The sequence below is a fragment of the Montipora foliosa genome, chromosome 12 (genome assembly GCF_036669935.1).
Source record: "Montipora foliosa isolate CH-2021 chromosome 12, ASM3666993v2, whole genome shotgun sequence".
Taxonomy (NCBI): domain Eukaryota; kingdom Metazoa; phylum Cnidaria; class Anthozoa; order Scleractinia; family Acroporidae; genus Montipora; species Montipora foliosa.
This window is the reverse complement of record NC_090880.1, coordinates 21,232,248-21,252,229: the sequence shown is the minus strand read 5'-3', so window position 1 is coordinate 21,252,229 and position 19,982 is coordinate 21,232,248. Positions and strand designations below refer to the sequence as shown.

The 19,982-nt window shown below is 38.7% G+C and overlaps 2 protein-coding genes across 4 annotated transcripts in view; both read left to right on the top strand.

Moving 5' to 3' along the window:
• Positions 1-19,982, top strand: part of LOC137980371 (protein mono-ADP-ribosyltransferase PARP14-like) — a 115,429-nt gene that overhangs the window by 56,328 nt on the left and 39,119 nt on the right. The gene's annotated exons all lie outside the window — the stretch shown is intronic.
• On the top strand, positions 4,697-19,040 carry LOC137979034 (glutaminyl-peptide cyclotransferase-like). 3 transcript variants are annotated; one of them, XM_068826189.1, is made up of 7 exons: positions 4,697-5,025; positions 5,997-6,152; positions 8,754-9,092; positions 10,222-10,383; positions 12,325-12,424; positions 13,957-14,079; positions 16,614-19,040. In XM_068826189.1, exons 1-7 carry the CDS (start codon positions 4,957-4,959, stop codon positions 16,766-16,768), a joined length of 1,104 nt encoding a protein of 367 aa, XP_068682290.1. In that variant the 5' UTR covers positions 4,697-4,956; the 3' UTR covers positions 16,769-19,040. The 3 variants fall into 3 exon arrangements, with proteins under 3 accessions (XP_068682290.1, XP_068682291.1, XP_068682289.1); XM_068826190.1 differs by lacking the exon at positions 4,697-5,025 and adding an exon at positions 5,682-5,883 and having other exon boundaries at positions 10,225-10,383; XM_068826188.1 differs by lacking the exon at positions 4,697-5,025 and adding an exon at positions 5,682-5,883.

Here is a 19,982-nt window from a genome sequence, read left to right as displayed (position 1 = left end):
ACACCCCGCTAAAATGCTATTTTAAATATATCTTTATTATACTTGTCGCTTCAAAACGCCAAACATACAGTTTGAAATCATCACTCCACGTATTCTTATTCCGAAACAGGGTCAATCGAACGCACCCCTAGAGTGCTTTTTTCTGTTTTCAATTGACAGATTTGAAAATCTAACGACCTCTGTCAGCTTAGGTACTCTGTTAGTAGACAGGTTAAGCATGACGTTTACGGCCAAAGGCAAACTTGAAACGGCAGGATCCTGCTTGTGTTAAAAGCATGAAATTTCTCTCATTTTAACTTGTCTCGTTACTTTAAGAATGTTTCTTGATATCTGGAGCTAACAGGACAAAAATGAGCTAATATCAAGCAGGGTTCTTACATTTTTGGCAAAACCCTAATTTCACTCACGAAGTTTGACGTTCGGCCTAAACGGCGTCATGCTTAATCTCTCTAGTAACAAAACTTTTACGTGAAACAGTTTTATGCTTTTATGAATGCAACCTTAAAAGGCTAAGATTTAAGACCCATTTACGTCTTTTACAATTTATGACGAACTTAAAAGCCAGCATCTCTCGACCATCTAACACTAAATTATTCGTATACGGTGTTCCTGTAATCTGTTAGCTACTTAATCAGCTTTTAAATGACCAAGAATGACAGTCACCAGGCCAATTTATTTTTGGCCTCCCGCTCATATCAAATGACAAGAAAGAAACCCTCGATACATTATTATCCTTAAATTTTGCGAAACTTTCTTTTCGCAAATTTCACGATTGCGAACTAATAATATATCGCGAAAATTTGATATCACAAAAATTGGGATGCATATGCACGAAAATTAAGGGAGTGTACAACTGAATTGTCCCATGATAACGTTCTCACTGATGAAACGCAAATGATGATACTTGACGCGAAGAAGATTATTATTTCTCTTTTTCCAAGAGGGCACGGTATCGAATCCTATAACGATTACATAAGCCGGGCTGGCCCCGTTAGGTGTGCTGGCTTGTTTAGCCGAGATCCCGGCACCTCTGAGAAAAACATCAAAAATAAAGTTTGCGATTACATGATTAGCTGGGATCACGCCGGCATATTACGATGCCGGGATCCTAGCCCGGGGGGTGTACTGCCATATATGGACTATATAGGTATGTGCCGCTGTGAAGGGTATGGTTTTCAAGCAGTTTACTCTAGTATAGAGTATATAAATCATAGCCTTTCGGTCTAGAATAGGGTATCATTTTTCATGAAACTGACCAGTCGGTTGAAGATTTTATCAAGACTAAGGAAACCAGAAAATCACACTCAAGAATATAAAAAAATCAAATCGGCAAAGTTTAAGTTTACGTAACTCAGCCTCGACAGTGTCAATAACTGGCTACCATGAAAGACCTCTGGATAATATTAACTGTCAAGAATTGGAATTTAGACGGCTATCGGTGGGAGTTTACTCTAGTATAGGGTAGCAAAATTCCGCTGAACTAGCTCTGGTATAGGCTAAGGGTTCCAGGGTCCCAGTGGCACATCCCCACCCAGAAATTCCTAAAGTGCCCCCTCCGGGGATCCTGGCCAACCGGGCGGACATTTTTCCGTGTGAGTGCGACAGATTTTTTTATGTCGGCCCGATTTTTTTCAAAGGCGCCGCCAAAAATCGGGCCGACAAGTCGCACCGTGTAAACCCGCCTTGAATCGCGTTCTCTGGGACAGCCCACGCAGCTTTTTATGTTTTAAATTAAGAAAGCGATGTATAAGATAGCAAACCTTAAGGCTTCTTTAAATTGTAGAATGGTGAATTTTAATAACAACAAACGTCTTTCCACTTGTTGTTGTTGTTGTTGTTGTTGTTGTTACGACACATGATTCTAAATCAGTGAGCCCAAGCTGGGCTCGGCTCACCTCATGTAATACAGGTCCCGTCCATTTTTATGACATCGATCGATCCATTTACATACAAAAATAAGTTTCATTTTTTTTAGACAAGAGGCTTGGGAACAACATTCAAATAAAAATATTTCTCTTTGAAACGTTCAGTTTGTAAGTCTCTTATTGCATGCATCCGCTATCAAGTGACCTGCCTCCCAGTTGGAAAATAACATATCTTATTTGCAAGAGTATTAGCCCAACAACATGTTTTTCCAACCAGCGTTTTTGTCCTTTCTGGGATTCACAGTTCTTGGGTCAGATAAGGACCAATCGTTTTCAAGTGTCATACATGTAGTTTGCACTGAGCTGGCTGCTCAATGCCAGCTGCCTCGCGCGTTGGCTCGTCGCACTGGCACAAAAAATCATTTTTCTGAAATCCTTTTCGGAAGAAATCGCAAAAATAAAGCGGCTTGTTATTTTCGTTTTCAGCCGAAAATGACGAAAACCAGGTCTTGCGAAATATGGCCACTCAAAAGTCCTTAATTTTTAGTGCCTCGACAAATAATTAACCTAGCTGTGGCGAGCACGCTCTGGAAGAGTCATTCATCGTACACGCTCTTTGATTCAGTTAGCGAAAATATGCCATTTCTCCGTCTCTATATTGCCACCTGCTTTCTCGATTGTCATAGGATCGTTTGATAGGTTATTAAAAAAAAAAAGGCCCAAGTAACGCAAAAATAAAATGCGTATTTCTACTAGGATAAACAAGAAAAGTTAAAATAAACAAAAATTATTCGCCAAACATGGTACAGGCAGTCCAAGGATGTTATAAGACAAACCACTTTTTACTGGGGAGAAAATAAGTTTTAATGGAACTGCATCATAACCGGGTCCTAATATGAAACAAAGGGTTCGCTTTCGTGTTGAAAGAGAGGAGAGTTTTGACGAAAAAAAACTCACACTCACTGAATGAAACAAAAAAAATTAAAAATAAAAATGAAAATGTTAGCTATTAATTAATTTTAACGAGATTGGTGTTGGGTTTCGAGGCCTCCTACTGAGCGGGAAATTTCAGGTTCCGCTGAAAAGCAATATTTTTTCCGGGGACACGAAAAGATTACTGAAGTTTGGCGTCTGATGCTGACAAAATAAAAATAAAAAAATGGAATTTTAAGGAAATAATTTAACTATGAGTTTACAGTTAGCTGTTTTAGTTTTAGTAATTGCAGTAGAAGTCCGATTTAACGAAACACTGTCTTTCCGAAGTTACATCAGAATTCAATTTACTTTATGTTTTCGGCGCATCCTACAGTAGTAGAGCCAAGATAAGAATTTTCGTTCGTTGCAGACAGAGGAAAGATTTTGGGACTACACTTAGTTTAACGACTTTTCGAGACTTTTTTTTTCCTCCCGGACTGTCACTAGAGCCTGTGAGTTGAGAAACAAGGTTTTCAGTCTCTAATCTTCGGTTGACAGCTGCAAATGGCGAGAAAGTCGGCGAGATCGTATTCGACCACCTTTCCTTACTTTTGTGCATTCTGATGATTTAATAAATGCTTCAAGATTTGATGCTCGAAAATCTGAGGGAAAAATGGTGCTCAAGGGAAACAACATAACTTAATATCTCTCGCCATGCTCCATGTTTTCTTTCCACTTTTGACTGTCCTCTGAGATGGCAGCGGCTGGGGACCGCTTATAAAGGTATGCTTCGGGAAACTCAAATCAAGGGGCAATTTTTCTTTTTACTTTTTTTCATAAAAATATATTTTCTTTTACTTTACTAGCGTTTTTTTGTTTTCCTTTAAGTGTCAGATTGCTGTCAGAATATATCATTTTAACCACAAGAAGTATTAACTGAGAGAAAGCGGGTTATTTCGTTCAAAGCTGTTCAACCGGAGAATGAGAGGGAAAACATGGACTGTAATCCAGCGTATATATGATATCCTGTTGATCAGAAACACTGATTACAAATAGGTGTTTTCAACGAGTTTCCGAAACAGAGGAGGGGGTGAGATGTAATGATGTCTTTGTGTTTTTAAACGAATCATAGAGAATTACACGTGTTTTCGATTAGACTTTTTCACAGAGACAAGACATCTCCGGTTTATTTAATTTATTTAAATTCCTTCCTCGAGTGATAAAAGTAATTTCTCTTGGCTTGGTTTTTATATTGCTATACTTGATGATTGCCATAAAAATTTCGCCTCAAGCTTTTAACTTTTCTTAACCAATCAGAAGCAAGCTAAGAACCTGCTCTGACAAGCTCTGACAAGTTGGCTGCCGATGAAATTGCTTTCAATTTACCTGTGTTTCTGTTGTTGTAGGACTCAGGCATTACCTTGTTTTGTGTTTTACCGCATTCAAATTGGAAAGCACTTCCATATCGTTAAGAAAATTAAACCGTTGAAAAGCAAAGTTTTAACGAAGACGGACCAGTAGTTAACGATAAGTCTCAAACACTCTAGCCCTCGAGATGTACGGTCATTTAAAGCCGGGTATTCAATATGTGATATGACGAATATGTTAATATACTGAATAATATGCCGATTTTGATTAAAATACATAAGCGAAATTCATGTTGCTCTTCGAATCGCTTTGGACTGGAATTTTTGCGAGTAGGTGTTATCCATGTCTCGCTTCAGATGATTTTTCTACTTTATCATTTTTTTATGTCAAATTTTGCCTTAATTGATTTAAGACTCTAGGATCGATGAGTCTTCGCGAAATGAACTTATCAGTTTACAAATTTCTGTTTACTGTACTTGTTTGTACTGTAATACATCAACCTGGACTTAAATTGCGCAGCTGGGCTTGCAAAATGAAAATGATAATTTTCATGTCTACAGCAGGAGCCAAAAGCATCGAAAACGCAACCCGAGTATTTTTGCAGCATCGATATCGAATATTTGACTGATGAAAGTAAAAATCTCGAGATAAGTAGGGCCGCGATTGATAAACACAAATTTCAATTTCCGTTGATCTTCGCAAGAGGAGGTCAAAGCACGTCAGTACAAAATTATTTTCTTAATCATAAGCTGATTAGCTTGATCTTCAACGAACCCACAAGCCTTCGTTGTCGACCGTTGGAAGAAGGATGAAGCTGACAGTGGTCTTAATTCTCGTCTTCTTTGAGATTGTTTCGCTGCGTCGAACGGACACTAAAGTAAGTAGGTTAATTTTTCATATATGTCTGAATGAATCGACATATTGGTTGTAACCTCATCTATCATTATATTTTGAGATTTACCTTTTATTGGAAAGACGATTCCTAGTCTGATTCCTGATCATTCAATTGAGTTAAAAGAACCCCCTCTCAGAATAGAAGCTCAACGAGATGACCCAAAACAACGATTGCACTGCCGTAATCCTTTTACGAGGGATATTTTTCGTCCACTTTCGGACAACAATACAGGCAGCAATATTTGTTGGATTTTTAAATTTTGTTTTCAGTGTCCTTGAAAAAGCTGAAGTTCTTTGGTTCCTAGTTTTTAAACCACAAACCCATAAACAATGTGTGGGACCCATCTTGAATGTCTGATATTGCAACACACCAGTCGCCCTTCGAATTTACATTCAGTCAAAAAAGAACTTTCTTTCCTTAGCATACATGCGTGTCGCAGGCACTCTGAAAACTTGAGATGCTTTTTTTGTTCTCCACAATTTGTAAATACAAAATAAAGTTGAAGATAGTAAGCTCTGATCCTTTATCTCAGTCATCAAGTCATTTCCGATACTGCTGAATCGCTAAAAAATTTGCGCCCGCGTGCTTGCTTTCGAAAAAATGATCGGTCAGCGGTTAAATACTCCACAACCGCGCGCTTCCGCGCAAATGAGATAAGTGACATAAAATAAAGTTCGCTCAATTAACTTAAATGGCATAAAATGGAAAGGCAGCTGGTTTCTTGATTAAGTGTAAATCTGCAAGCCCTCGTGGTCGATCGAAGGAAGGAGGATGAAGCTGTCACCGTTCTTAACTCTCTTCTTCTTTGAGATTCTTTCGCTCGGTCGTTCGGACGCCAAAGTAAGTAGGTTTTGATGTCGCTGAATCAATCGATGTATTGGTTGTAATATAAACCTTCATCTGTCATAATCCCTCGCATATTTGTTTTGTGATTTCTTCCTTATTTTTGATAGAGGCTTTCTGATCATCCGTTGAAAAGAACGCTAGCGGAATCCAAACTTAACGACTTGGCCCAAAGAACGGATTATCAGTCCTTTTACTATGATATTTTTCGTCCGATTTTACGCGTTCGTGTACCTGGAACAAATGGACATCACAAGGTCAAAATGGTAAGAAAAATAAAGGCGAACCTTCTTTATTACTTTAACTCATCCCTGTAAACAGCTTACAGTCTCCGAATAAATGCTGGTTGAATTGATTTACCTCGGCTTTGAAAATACTTTCTCAATATTTTGATTGTATTGCTGGGTTCCATGAATTTTTACACGAATGGCTGATAAGCATCATATTACGGCGTTCTTAACTTCTTGGGTTTTCGTGTGATTTTTTAACCTCTTTTGTTTCGGCGCTATGAGACAAATTTAATTGCTTTTCATATTTCATTCGGTCGTAAGTACCGGAAGCCTTAACTTTGGAACTTACAAAACTTGATGTTTGTGAAGAGTTCACTCAAACCGCATAGATTTAAGTCGCCATATTATTGTTAAAAATGTTGACAAATACGTATTTCGTTAATTGGAAAAAATGTAGGAGATAGATTTTGTTTTTTATCGGGAAATGTGATATCTTTTTCTTATAAAATGATTTTTATTGTTAGCGTAGACTGCTGTAACCCGCGTGTTTCATAGTGGTACAAAACAAATTTTTTACAAGCTGTGCATCACATTTGATTTTTTTTCGAGAATACGTGGTATTTCCCGCACATGCACATAAATTTGATTCTTTCATAACAGCACTATTAGTATATTTACACTGGGCTTCTGATAGGATGCGGAAAAAAATTTAAGCATAATGCGGAAGTTTTGGCCATATTATGAATGTGTAAACATTCTTTGATTATGCGGAAATTTAAACAATTTACAGAACTAATAATTAGGCCCGTCCATTGTATTTTCATGATTATGGTGAACCATGCGACTGAATTTTTTCCCCCCTTGCGATTAAGATATCTGGAGGAGTCGCCACTTTGCGACCAGCTTTCACTGTTAAAAAATCGAAACTTCAACATTCCCACCCCCTGGGCAAACCCCGGGCATTTAACTATCTTCTCTGCCCGGGGAGTGGAGAATTTGACCATTACCTGCGTGGGGTGGGGAAAATTGAAGCAGAAGTGTCAGGTTTTAAATTGATGATTTTTTCGGGCGCCGAAGTTGCTCACAGCTGTAATACACGTGTTTCGACGAGATGAAGAGTTTAAAGGAAGAGATGTAGCATTTGTGAGTGATTGGCTTACAAAAAAGGTCTTCAAAAGGTCTTTATTAAAGACAGGAGGAGCCGACAATGATTGTTCTTTAGTAGGGTATGACAGACAAATCCAACGATAGGGTAGGACATTTGAACACCATTGTGGCCTTAGGGGGCAGGAATTTGAACCATCCAATCTTCAAAAGTTCAAATGCCAGGGCTTTGCCTGGGAGGGGGGGGGGGGAAGGGACACAAAAGGGTTAGCAATTGGCACTTTGCCGAAACTTTTGCTAGCGTAAAAATAAATAAAGCGATGAAAAAAAATGTTCTGTTTCTCGATCATCATGAATTTTGTTTCAGTTTGGAGATATGGAGCAAAATTGTAATGTGGTTGAAGCACGATCCATTTCCTCGACCACCCATTTCGAGCGGGTTTTTGCACAAACGTATTGCGGGCTCATATTTTGTTTTGTACAACTTCATTGCAGTGATTGTCCCTACTTTTACAAATGATGCAATTTAATTTGTGACTATACCTTGCATCTTTTTTAAAAATTTCGAGCTTAGGGTATTTTAATGAAAATGGTTTAACTTGAGTCCAGGCTCATTGCCAAAAAATGCGTTGAAAGTGCTTATGAACTTTCATCTTGCGAACAAAATGGTGTGTTTTCTTCAATGTTCAGCAAAATAAGCGTTTCAATTTGAAATTTGAGAAAAATTTGAGAAGTGTTTTTATTTAGTCAGGTTGGACTTCCAGTTTCCTGAACTGTTAACAGAAGCAGGTGAAGAGGCAAGACTCAAGGAATAGAAAACCCTGTGCAAGAGAGCCAATACAATGAAAACCTTACTGAACGTAGCTTGTTCGGTCCATGGATACTGAGAAAATATTGGCCTTGCTTTTTTGCAACTTTATGGACTGGGCTTGAAATAGACTTGCAAAAAAAGGAGCTTGACCAATATTTTCCCAGTATGGACTTCACGCTAGTTCAATAACTTCTATATCTTGCCACAGTTACTAAGTAATGCATAATAATACCAGAGGCATTGACATACCAGAAAATGGGGAAGCTACAGCTGCAAATTGATTTAATCTGGAAAAAATATTATCTTTCGACTTTCAGGGGCTGTTTAATGGGTATGATTTTGCAAGAATGTTTTTTTGTCACACATCTTGTGCAATAGGTCTTGCTCAAGGGAAAGAATGCTAGTATTAATTTTGCAAAATGAAGAAATGTAAAATTGCTCATCTTTATTTTTTTAATTATTATTATTATTATTATTATTATTATAATTATTATTATTATTTCTCTTGCTGATGCACCAGTACCATTATCCCAATTAGCACCATAAGCTTAGAAATCCATGGCTTTACGGATGATACCAGATGTTTGAATTATTATTATTATTATTATTATTATTATTGTTATCATGATTATTTATTGAATTATAACATAAGTACTTGTATTTATGTATACTCCATTGTTCATATTATTTTATCAAAATTTTTATAATGATTCTTTTTGCAGTTTATAAAGAAAAACTTTGAAGATCTAGACTGGACAGTTTCCCTTGATGAGTTTGATGATAATACACCTTATGGGCCAAAGCGATTCACAAACATCATTGCCACACTCAATCCCAATGCCAAACGGAGACTTATCTTAGCTGCACACTACGATTCCAAATACTTTCCAGAAAATAGCAACGGGTACTTTCTTGGTGCTACAGACTCTGCAATGCCATGTGCAATGTTGATTGAAATTGCCAAGGTAGTGACACCATTATTTGCAGCAAGGAAGCAGCAGCTGCAAATGAACAGGAAAAATGGTGCTTTTGATGATGACGACAATGATGATGATGATGAGGTATGGATAATAGCATTTACATAATTATCCTAACTAGAAAGGTAATAAATGCCACTTTTAAAACATAGCTACTGTATTTGTCAATCAGATTCAGGTTCAAAACAGCTTATGCAGGAGCTGTGGCTTTAATGAGTATGGACAGCTGAAAAAAAAGCATTGGCTACTTGGTGGGAGGTGTGGTGGCCTCATGGTTAGAGTCCTGCACTCCAGATCGAGTGGTCCGGGTTTAGGCCCTGACTGGGCACATTCTGTTGTGTTCTTGGCCAAGACACTTTATTCTCGCGGTGCCTCTCTCCACCCAGGTGTATAAATGGGTACTGGCGAAAATGCTGGGGATAACCCTGCGATGGACTTGCATCCCATCCAGGGTGGAGTAGAAATACTCCTAGTCGCCTCACACTACAGAAACCGGAGATAAGTGCCTGCCTGATGGGCCTCTCTAGGCTCGTAGCAGAGACTTTACCTTTTACTTGAATTCACTCAGAGAAGTCGGCTACTTTTTGCCATCAAGTGAAGAAATTAACCCATGGACTCCTGTTAGTGAGACTTAACAGATGTTACTTCTCTAATACAAGACGATTTTACTTGTCAACTGGGGATGTCCTAGGGCGCCTGAGAAGTCTGTGGGTTAACCAGTCAAGTGGAAAGATGCATTTGAGTGTAATTTTAAGTGCTATCTTTATTCCCATGATAAGCTGTTTAAGAATTAGCCCTGGTAACTGAAATGTTCGCACAAAGGAGAATTTTTGGGCTCAGTTCCATTACTAGGGCTAACACTCAGGTCCCAGTTGTTGAAACGATGGATAGTGCTATCGTCAGGTAAATCACCATCCACTGGATAACTCAATTATTGGTTTTAAGTGCCAGTGTTTATCTGGTGGATAGTGATTTATCTCGTGAAGAGCGCTATGCATCGTTTAAACAACTGGGGCCAGATGGATTACATGGGAATGAAGATAGCTCTTAAAATCACATTCAAATAAAATTTCTGTTGAAATAAAAGTACTACACGGCCAATGCTTAAAAAGAAAGCGTACCCCTTCAGACTCATTATATGTGCAAGACTGTCCCGTGGTAAGTTTCAGTTAAATTCCTCAATCGCATGCTTTTTTTTTTTCACTGCAAATAGCAGTCAGATGTGACATTACAAATGGTGTTCTTTGATGGAGAGGAGGCATTTGTTGAGTGGACAAGCACTGACTCTCTTTATGGATCAAGACATCTTGCAGACATATGGTACAACCAAAGTCACCCACCAGGCTCCACAAACAGTACAATGCTTAGTACCATTGTAAGTCATGCAGGCATTGAAGCAACAACCTTAGTTGTCATCAGGGTGTAATAATATTGAATTGCTAGAAGGTACAGTAGCGCCTGGAAGTATTGACCCCTTTTCAATTTTACTTCCATGTCACCTCCTCGAAACTTTCCCTTCCTAATTTTGCAGCAGGGTGCTTTTTTGCCTTTTTGGTAAAAATAAAATTATGTTCAGGCTCCAAAGTTGCTGTGAGAAAACATACCTCTGTAATTGAAATACTGTACCTCTGTCAACAGAGTTTGAATGGGGTTTTGAAAATTAAGTTTCCTACAAAGCTCATGTGATCATACTGAAAAAAACTACCGTAATTGAGCAGGTTTTGGGGAGGTTATCTGCTGCACTGTACATGTACGTAAATACATTTTCTTCTCAGAAGAAAGACCCACATCCTAATTTGCTCAAAGCAAGAGGAGTTTGTTTTCATGACTCAATGAAGAATTCATTCAACTGTTTTATTTTGGTCTATATAAATACATGAATTACATGTAGTACAGAGTACTCCAAATATTCTGGGATGCATGCTGTATACATCAAAAGGCTTGTGGAAATTCAGCTCATACAGTGCAGGTGTTAACTCGCGTCAAACACGATAGTTTGAAATGGATTAATGCAAGTGCATTCGGAAACGTAAATGCAGCTGGTTCGAAACTATTAGTATGTATGAGGCGCAATAAGTTGCCAAAGTAATGGAGACATTTCACTTTCTTAGGGCGTTATTAATATTATTTACCTACTATCTCACACACTGCATCCCCACTTCCCCCTTGTCACTGAACTTGAACAGTCGTCATTGAAAGGGTGGGCAATTGGGGGGGGGGGGGGGGTTGAAAAGGTTGGAATCTGACAGGTAATGAGAGCTAGAAAAGGTGTTTTTTAAGGGAGTGTCTCACCAATTTTGCAACCTGTTGTAGCACTTTTGTTGCATGTAGCTCTATTAACAATGCTGTAAATCTCATCAAATCTCCATTTCTATATAGATATTGAGAAGCTCTCACCACTGGTAGCTGATGGATGGTGTAAAGTTTGGGTTGCAGGTCATTGTTTTACTATAACTGAAACAGTCCAGTCCTTTACAAAAATGCTAACCATAGGCTTCAACATTATCTAAAGCATAGTGTTTAGGCCTATTGTTAGCAGTAAAGGATTGGGTTGTTTTAGCTTTAGTGAAACAGTGACCTGCAACCTGCAGTTTACACCCTCCAGGTATAGTGTGAAACTCTGACCTGCAGTGTTTATTTGCAAATCAGTTTCATTCTCTTGTGACTTCCTTGCATACATGTATACCTTATAACAGAACAACGCACAGTGCAGGATTTGTTTTCTTTTTATGATAATGAAAACCTGCAATGTACTTTTTTTGGCAAACAATGGTTCATATTCTTTGTAGTGTCCTTAGCATATTGCAAATGCCTGTGAGATTGCACCGTTATAACTAATGCAAACAAAATAGCCTTTATGTGTGTCTGACCAGCTGATTTCACCACCATGCCTTGAATTTGAAAGTCAAACTTGTAAATTTTAGCTTGAGCTGAATCCTAGATGAAACACCAAAACACCATACATTGAATATGGGTTAGTTTGTCGGATAGTATTCAATGTATGGTGGGGTCATATGTGTTGTTTCATGTCGCTGTTTTGTGGTTTAGTAATGTCCTAAGAAAACCCACGTACGAGCAGTATTGCATGTCCAGATGATGTGAATCAGTTTGTGCAAACAGTGCTTGTTGGTGAATTTTTGAGCTTATGACGTCACCATGCAATGCCACAAGGCCTATTGTGTTAACATAAGCTCAGTGTTTTGTGCTGTTGTAAGACACTTGGTCTAGTCAAATTATTATGCCTGCAATGAGAGCTCTTTGTCATTAATAATAATAATAATTTTATTTTATTTTGTTCTTACTATCTTGTGATCAGAATGCCATGGTACTTTTGGATCTTATTGGTTCACAAGGTGTTTCATTTTTTAACACTTTCAATGAGACAAATGATTTATTTGAAAGACTGGAAGTCATAGGTGAGGATTTTTTTGTGTGCCTTTGGTTTTTTGTCAAAGTTTGTGTTCAAGTTTTTGCATTTTCAAAATGGTGTCTTCAATTTCCATCGCCTACACGCTTGTGATGTTGTCTGCTGCATTTTCCTAAACGACATTGTTTTGTAAAAGCTACACGTATAATATTCTTATTCAGAACATCGGAATTTGCTCAGCTGTTGCAAATTAATAATATTATTTCTTCAGAGTACTATCGGGCACTGTTTCATTTTCTATTTTTGGCTGGATTGTCCATTCATTTTCCTTGGGCAGCAAGGCTGTATATTTTACCCAAAACTGGTCACCCAGTAAACTTTCTTGTTATCTTCCAGACGACCACTATTTTTGAGCACTGTCCTGCAAAGCTAACAAAATCAAGATGAGGAAAAGGCCTTAATATATAGGAAATGTAAACTTTGATGTTCCGAATAATTATTGCAGTCTTATAAAGAAAATAATAGAAATACTTTCAGACAGTTTACTACATCATTTATGATTAATGACAGCACTGACGAACACTTCCAACCTACGTTATCATCGTCATTAACATTTAAGAAATTAAGTTAATTTCAGTAGATTGACGAGAATGACACTGGTAATAGAGAGAACGGATGGGGCAGTGGTAAGACCACTTGCCTCAAACCAATGTGACCTGGGTTCAACTCCCAGCCTTGGCGTCATATGTAGTATGAGTTTGTTAGTTCTCTTGTCTGCTCCCATAGGTTTTTCTCCAGGTACTCCGGTTTTCCCCTCTCTTCAGCAACCAAGTTACCATTTGATTTGAGTTCATATTGTGGTTTTCTTTACTATGTCCCCAATTAATGCTCCAGTGGTAAATACACAGTGGACACTTGAATGAACTTCATAATCATCATCATCATCATCATCATTATAGGGAAGATGATGGAAATCAGTTTCATTCAAGTTGGCTTTAGAGGGTATGAGTGGGAGGCGCGGTGGCCTCATGGTCAGTGTGCTCGACTCCTGATCGAGTGGTCCGGGTTCGGGTCCTGGCCAGGGACATTGTGTTGTGTTCTTGGGCAAGACACTTTACTCTCACAGTGCCTCTCTCCACCCAGGTGTATAAATGGGTACCGGCGAAAATGCTGGGGGTAACCCTGTGATGGACTAGCATCCCATCCAGGGGGAAGTAGAAATACTCCTAGTCGCTTCATGCTCCAGAAACCGGAGATACTGTAAGTACCAGCCTGGTGGGCCTTCTAGGGTCGTAGCGGACTTTACAGAGGGTATGAACTCAGTTGTATTCCAGTTTCAGCTTTACTAGGTTTTGGAGAAAAACCTTTCAGACAGCTTAGGGAAGAAACAGTCCTTTGAATCCAAATATCTCTCTGAGTCTAACAATCAAATGACAGTGGTTCGGAAGCATATTGTCTCGTATCACCATGATATCATTATGCTGTTTTAAGAACTTCAAGTTGATATTAGAATAATATCTACCTGTGTTTTAGACCCGCCTTTTTGAACAAGGTACTGAGTAACTGTCACTTGTTTATTAGAACGACGTTTAATGAGCACCAATCATATTGAGGACAGAACCCACACAAGGCCATATTTTGTTCATGGTTTAATGAATGGAGCATTCAGGGTGGAAGATGATCATATACCATTTTATGAAAAAGGTAATAAATAAATTATTATTGATACTTTAAAAATTTTTAATGCTGCTTTATATAATTTAGGCAATGTCTGATGTGAGCTAAAAGTCAGTTCAATGTGATCTGATCTGTGGGATAGTACATGTATTTGTAATTGTTTGTTTACTTGTTACTGCTTGATCAGATCTAGAGTGAATTGGGGTATCATACAATGTAGCATGCAGTACAGAACTTCGGTATTGCTATGTTTCATTCATTACAAGCTATTTAAGTGCATTGAGGCATTTGCCATATTCTGGAACATAGATGGATAGATAGATAGATAGATAGATAGATAGATAGATAGATAGATAGTTTATTGACGTAAAAAAAACTAGCAGCCAACGTGGCTGAAATATAAGGAAACAAAAATATGTAATATAGTAGGTTTTGAGCGTCGTGACCAATAGGCATACTTCTTCTTATGAAGGAGCTTGGAATAAGTAACAATAACAGCATTATGTTCTGTGTTTCACACACTGTCAGGTGATAATTAAGGGCTTAAACGCTCCTGTGATGGTCAATTTACTCTTTTCAACTTCGTTAATACTACTAAATTTCTTTCCCCCAAACCTAAACCACTACCCAATGCAGTTACACAATGGGAATCAGACAGTCTTTATTACAAAGTACACAATACATATATATAGACTACAATATATGAGTACATAATTAATACCCAATAAATCAGTGGCAGTCGATAAAACATACACTAGACTGCCTACAGAGGAATTGGGTAAACACTTTGCCAAAATTGCGCTCTACTTCAATAGTGTGCTGGAGTGGATAATGTCATACTGCTACTTAACATTGAGAGACAATTGCTTAAATTGTCCAGATAGGCGGAGGATCCTTTCTCCATTTTGTCTATGAAAATAAATGAATACTTTAAATATTCATTTATTTGATTCATCAAGTCCATCGTGGGAGCAGATGAGCTCAACAAATTAACCTGGGGCCGGTTCCTTGAAAGGTGTTACAACTCTATTCAATGGATAAAATTAATGTGTCTTATTCCGGCACATTCATCCCTGGAATAGAATTATTACACCTTTCAGGAACCGGGCCCTGCAATTTACCTGCTCCCACCAGAGTGGTTCAGTTGGTAGAGCATCATGTACACCGACATCCCAGCGGTCAATTGGGTTCGAATCGCTTTGAAGCCACCCGAATGTTTTAGTTATCTGTCAGAGACAATTTAATTGATAAATTATTGTGGGGATCACTCCTCTCTTTCGAGTTTAAGGACGGTGCCTACTAATTCAAAGGTATTTTTGTGCGGTTTACTGAATATGCTGGAAAAGCAGATCTTAACAAGTGTTATTGAAACCCAAAAAGAAAATTGGGGGTAACCCCGCATTTTCGGAAAGAAATGAATTAGCAATATTTGTAAAAAGCTATAAAATGCAAAGCAATGTATGTCGTTTATTTCCAAGTTGAAGCTTGAAAAGTGCATGGTTACCCCCAATTTTCATGTTGGATACCAAGAGCACTTGCTAAGTTCTGCTTTCACTGCATAGTTTTGAACCACGCAAAAATGTCCCTGTATTAATAAGCACTACCCATAGGAAATCCGAGTATCTCGAGATGCGCAGAGCGTATGCGCAATAACAACAGTAGGCACCGTCCTTAACTAAACCCTAAATCTATAGTACAGCAGTGTTGGAGATTTGTAACTTTATCTGCAAGAAATATCTTCACTTTTGGATGCTAGTAATTAATTAAGTTGTATTTTAAATTACGAAAATTCCATAGTTGATAATGGGTCTCGGCTTATAGCCGGGCATTATGCATTTGCAATTCGTGTCAATCAAGTTGATTTTTTGCGTAAGAAGTTTGGGGTCTCGGCAGGAGCCCATCTGGAGCGTGCAACTTCCATACAGCGTCTGTGAAACGGCGTTTTCACAAGTAGGTTTATTTTTAGACTAGCCCTTCCCGCGACTTAGGTCAAAAAACAAAGGCAGTTCCGGTTTGGTGACCCTATGACGTCAGCTTAATTTCTTGTAATTGGTCATCAGGCTCCTGTGGGAGTCTCGTTCGTGGGAAATTCAATCTAAAAATAAATCGGTCTGTGAAAACGCCGTTACACGAACACAGTAGAGTTGTAGGCTCCGGGTCATGGGTTCCTGGTCTCGGCTTATAGCCGAATAAGCACGGTAATTTAAAAGTTTCATTATTTGGCTGTAACGAAGCTCGCGCATTTTCCCGCGCGTTCAGCCTCGATCTTATTTTTGTCCATATTTGGGCATACAATTGGTGTCTTAAAATCCCCAGCTTTGTTCCAAGGAAAAGAATTGCAAGTTACACGCTTCAAGGTCACGTGCTTCTGTGGCAACTTAGCCTACCAAGCCTCGATACCATACAGTGAATTGAAAAGAATTCTTGCTCTAAAAGGAGGCTTGGTGGGCTAATTTGCACGTGGACAAAAGAATTATAAATGTGACCGCCATTCCATTTATGAGTAAGGTCTATTCAGAGGTTAATGTGCCTGGACATGTTTTTGTTATTGTTGTTTTCAGGTGTCAAAATTCTCCATCTGATTTCTTTGCCCTTTCCCTCTTGTTGGCACAAGCCTTGCGATGATGAACCAGCTATTAGCGGAAGGGTTGTAAAAGACTTGCTGAAGATATTACAAGTTTTTGTTGTAGAGTACTTTGCTCTGACAGTAGAGTAATTTATTCACATAACATTCTTTGCTTGCACTCACGTGATAAGACGGCCATGATGGTGCCAAAACAATAGAAAAATGTAGTTTAAGTTTTGCATAATGATAAAGTCAAATCCCCAAAAGACTTCGCTATTTTTCTTTCCACCAACATGGCTGCCGTGACATCACGTGCAATCAAAGAATAGGCCAGTTTCGTATTCTAACGGTTGGACTGAATCTAGCATGAAATGGAGGCTAATGCGGGAAAATTAATTTGCGTTTGAAAAGATTTGCCTGCATTAGCCTCCATTTCATGCAAGATCCAGTCCAGCCGTGAGAATTCGAATATGGTCTATTGATAAGATTGTGCATGTTCTCCAATAATTAATTACTATTTTCTATTTTTTATCTTTTATTCCATTTTACATTTAAAAAGTATTTTATCTAAGGCATGCTTTTAACAAGCAGAGACAAACAACGAAGAATTATTTTAGAACTTAACAATTCAGGTTGGCAAAGTAAGGGTTTGAGTTCGAGTTTCTCAACCAGCTTCAAACCAGGTTGAATAAGTGAAACAAGTAAAACATCATGAACAATAAATGCCATCTTTTTTGTTGGAGATTGTAAAGTGAGGCGGGTCTAAAACACAGGTAACATTCCACACGTCAGGACTACAAGTCCCAGCTCCACTGACGAACAGCTAAGCCAAGAGTTTCCCCCAGGCCTGAAACAACATTTTTGTACAGTGATTAGGGCTAGGAGACACTTTTGGTGTTGTTTATTTATCTGCAGCACAGTGACATGTACACTGACCTGTGTTTTATACCCCACCTTGTTTTAGGAGGCATCTGGGCAACTTCGGACCCAAGCGCTGCAATACAGATTGTACTTGTACATATTCATTGCCTTGAATTTGACAGCTTCAATTCCCACAATTTGCTCCCGTCTTTCCTTGTAGCGCAGTCGGTAGAGCAGCGGTGATCTAACCCGAAGGTCGTGGGTTCAATTCCCACCCTGGTCAGAGGTTTTCTCTGTCCTTGTGTGGGCCCAATTCTTTTAATTGGGGTAACGCTCACATGGTTTACATGGGCAGAAAACAGCCCTTCACATGATCGTACAATAGTTAATTCTGTACGTCGAAATCAGTATAAAGTGCTACACGCCCAACGTTTTCAAAAACGTAACCCTTCCAGATAAAAGAGAGCCTGGGTTTGTGATTGATAAAATTGTTTTTCTTATTTCCACAAAAGGAAAATGTAAGTGGTCGAATTTGGTGATCTTAAAAGAGTCACACATCCTCTGATGCAAACACCTGTTGCGAGTAAATTGAAAGAAAGTCAGTCTAAACAAATTAGCCGTAATTGGATGATAGCGGGTGTTACTTGGGTAGCACGTCACTTTTCCATGCTGCTATATAGATAAATTTAATTGACTAAGATATTGCAATGTTATGAGTTAATATATCGCCAAATTTTTGCTATTTTTAATATTATTGCTCTGCATTCATGCTGGGCAACTGAAGACAATAGACCTAATCGGCTAACTCAATGTTGTACCCAATTCAGATCTCCCGGGATTAAGATTCTTTGTATATAGTATTTGCATGATAATGTAGGATTCATATTTAAATGCCATGGAAATACCTGGAACAAAACGTTTTATTCCCAAAGGGTTTGAATTGGGTTCAACATTGAGTTAGCCGATTAGGTCTATTCAGGATCAAATAAATGAAAAAGAATATTTTGGTTTTGTTTTACGTATTGCATTTTGTAACAATTGAATAAAGGGCGCTTTCCTTTTGCCAGAACTGGCCTGCCAGATCCATCAGTTTGCAATGAAAATGCAACAATTTGAAGGAACACTTGCATGATAAACCCACGCATTTTTCTGGAGGAGTGTACATTATCCTCAAACTGTGATAATATGAAGACGTTGTAGGGTTAGTCCTTCCAAATGCTCGATCTGGCTGATCAGTTATGTCATGGAAAGCACCTTAAGACGAAAAGGTCTGAGGTACATGCAGTTTTTGCTCCACAAATCTTATCTTTTTGGACACTTACGAGAGGTTTTAATTAAGTTCTATCTGTGTCTATGTTTCTATCCGCCCGGCTTGCGTACATGATCAACTCGCAGCCGTTTGCTACTTCATAAATTCATCTCAAATAGTGAAACCATTGATTCGAATGGAAATTTAAGGCTTAAAATGCCAATGTATAAGCTATTATCGAACAAAAATTTTGTAAAAAATGTAAAATTATGATCTATAGTGCAGAATTATAAAATAAAGGAGATGAGCGACTGCAAGTGTCACGGCCTGTGCAGTCTTTAAGACCCCAAAAATCTTTTGTTTACATTTTTTGCGCGATTAGCACAAGGCTCTCGTTTTCTGATCAGTCAGTCATACTGACTATTGAATGTGCATTGCATAATGTGCTATCTCTGCCAATTTGAACTCGTTATACCAGATAATCCCCGAAAGAAAGAAGCTTTATTTAAGTGACTAGTCTTCTAGCGCTGGAGCGCTAATTGGGGCCTGGACACTGTAAACTGAAATCATCAAATTAACGCAAGTCAAATGAAATTTTTGTTTTTTGAGGAGAGAGGAAAACTGGAGTACCCGGAGAAAAACCTCTCGGAGCAGAGTAGAGAACCCGGTCCACATTAGTCAGAGGCGAGTGCTCTCACCACTACGCCAGCCCTGCTCCCCCTCAGAGCAGCGATGCTTTGAAAATTCGAGATTTTACAAGGAATGCATGGAATCATTGGCGCTTTTGCCACCCAAGAATTTATAGCTAAGAACTGTCTCGTACGCTTATAAAACAAAATTTAAACAATGCGTCTGCCTCCGTAAATAAAGTTTATCTACCTAATGACTGAGTGGGAGGGCCGGACGGGTAAATATTTGGCCCGAGGTCATAGCGCACGGACCGAGCTCAGCAAGGTCCGTGCGCCATGACCGAGGGCCAAGTATTTTTCTGTCCGGCTAGACCGAAACTCAAAGAATAAGCATTTTATCATATGGGCTCTCGACTATACTTGAGCACTCAGAAGATGGAGTATGGCAAAATAAGTAATAAAAATGTGCATAGAAAATTTATCTAATATGCTGTTTGCATTGCCTTTCTCGCTGTAAATAACTTTGATGTTCGCATTGCACGGAGCAATACTTTATCCTAAACGGGCCGTACGACTTTTTCCGCTCCTGGGGCCCGTTTTTCGAACGTCCCGAAACTTTACGGGC

What these genes read in the sequence shown, in the direction of transcription:
- LOC137979034 (XM_068826189.1), top strand. Translation starts at nt 4,957, where the DNA reads ATGAAGCTGACAGTGGTCTTAATTCTCGTCTTCTTTGAGATTGTTTCG. An exon ending in TGCGTCGAACGGACACTAAA is followed by an intron (nt 5,026 to 5,996) that starts GTAAGTAGGTTA and finishes TATTTTTGATAG; the next exon opens with AGGCTTTCTGATCATCCGTT. An exon ending in TGAAAGACTGGAAGTCATAG is followed by an intron (nt 12,425 to 13,956) that starts GTGAGGATTTTT and finishes CTTGTTTATTAG; the next exon opens with AACGACGTTTAATGAGCACC.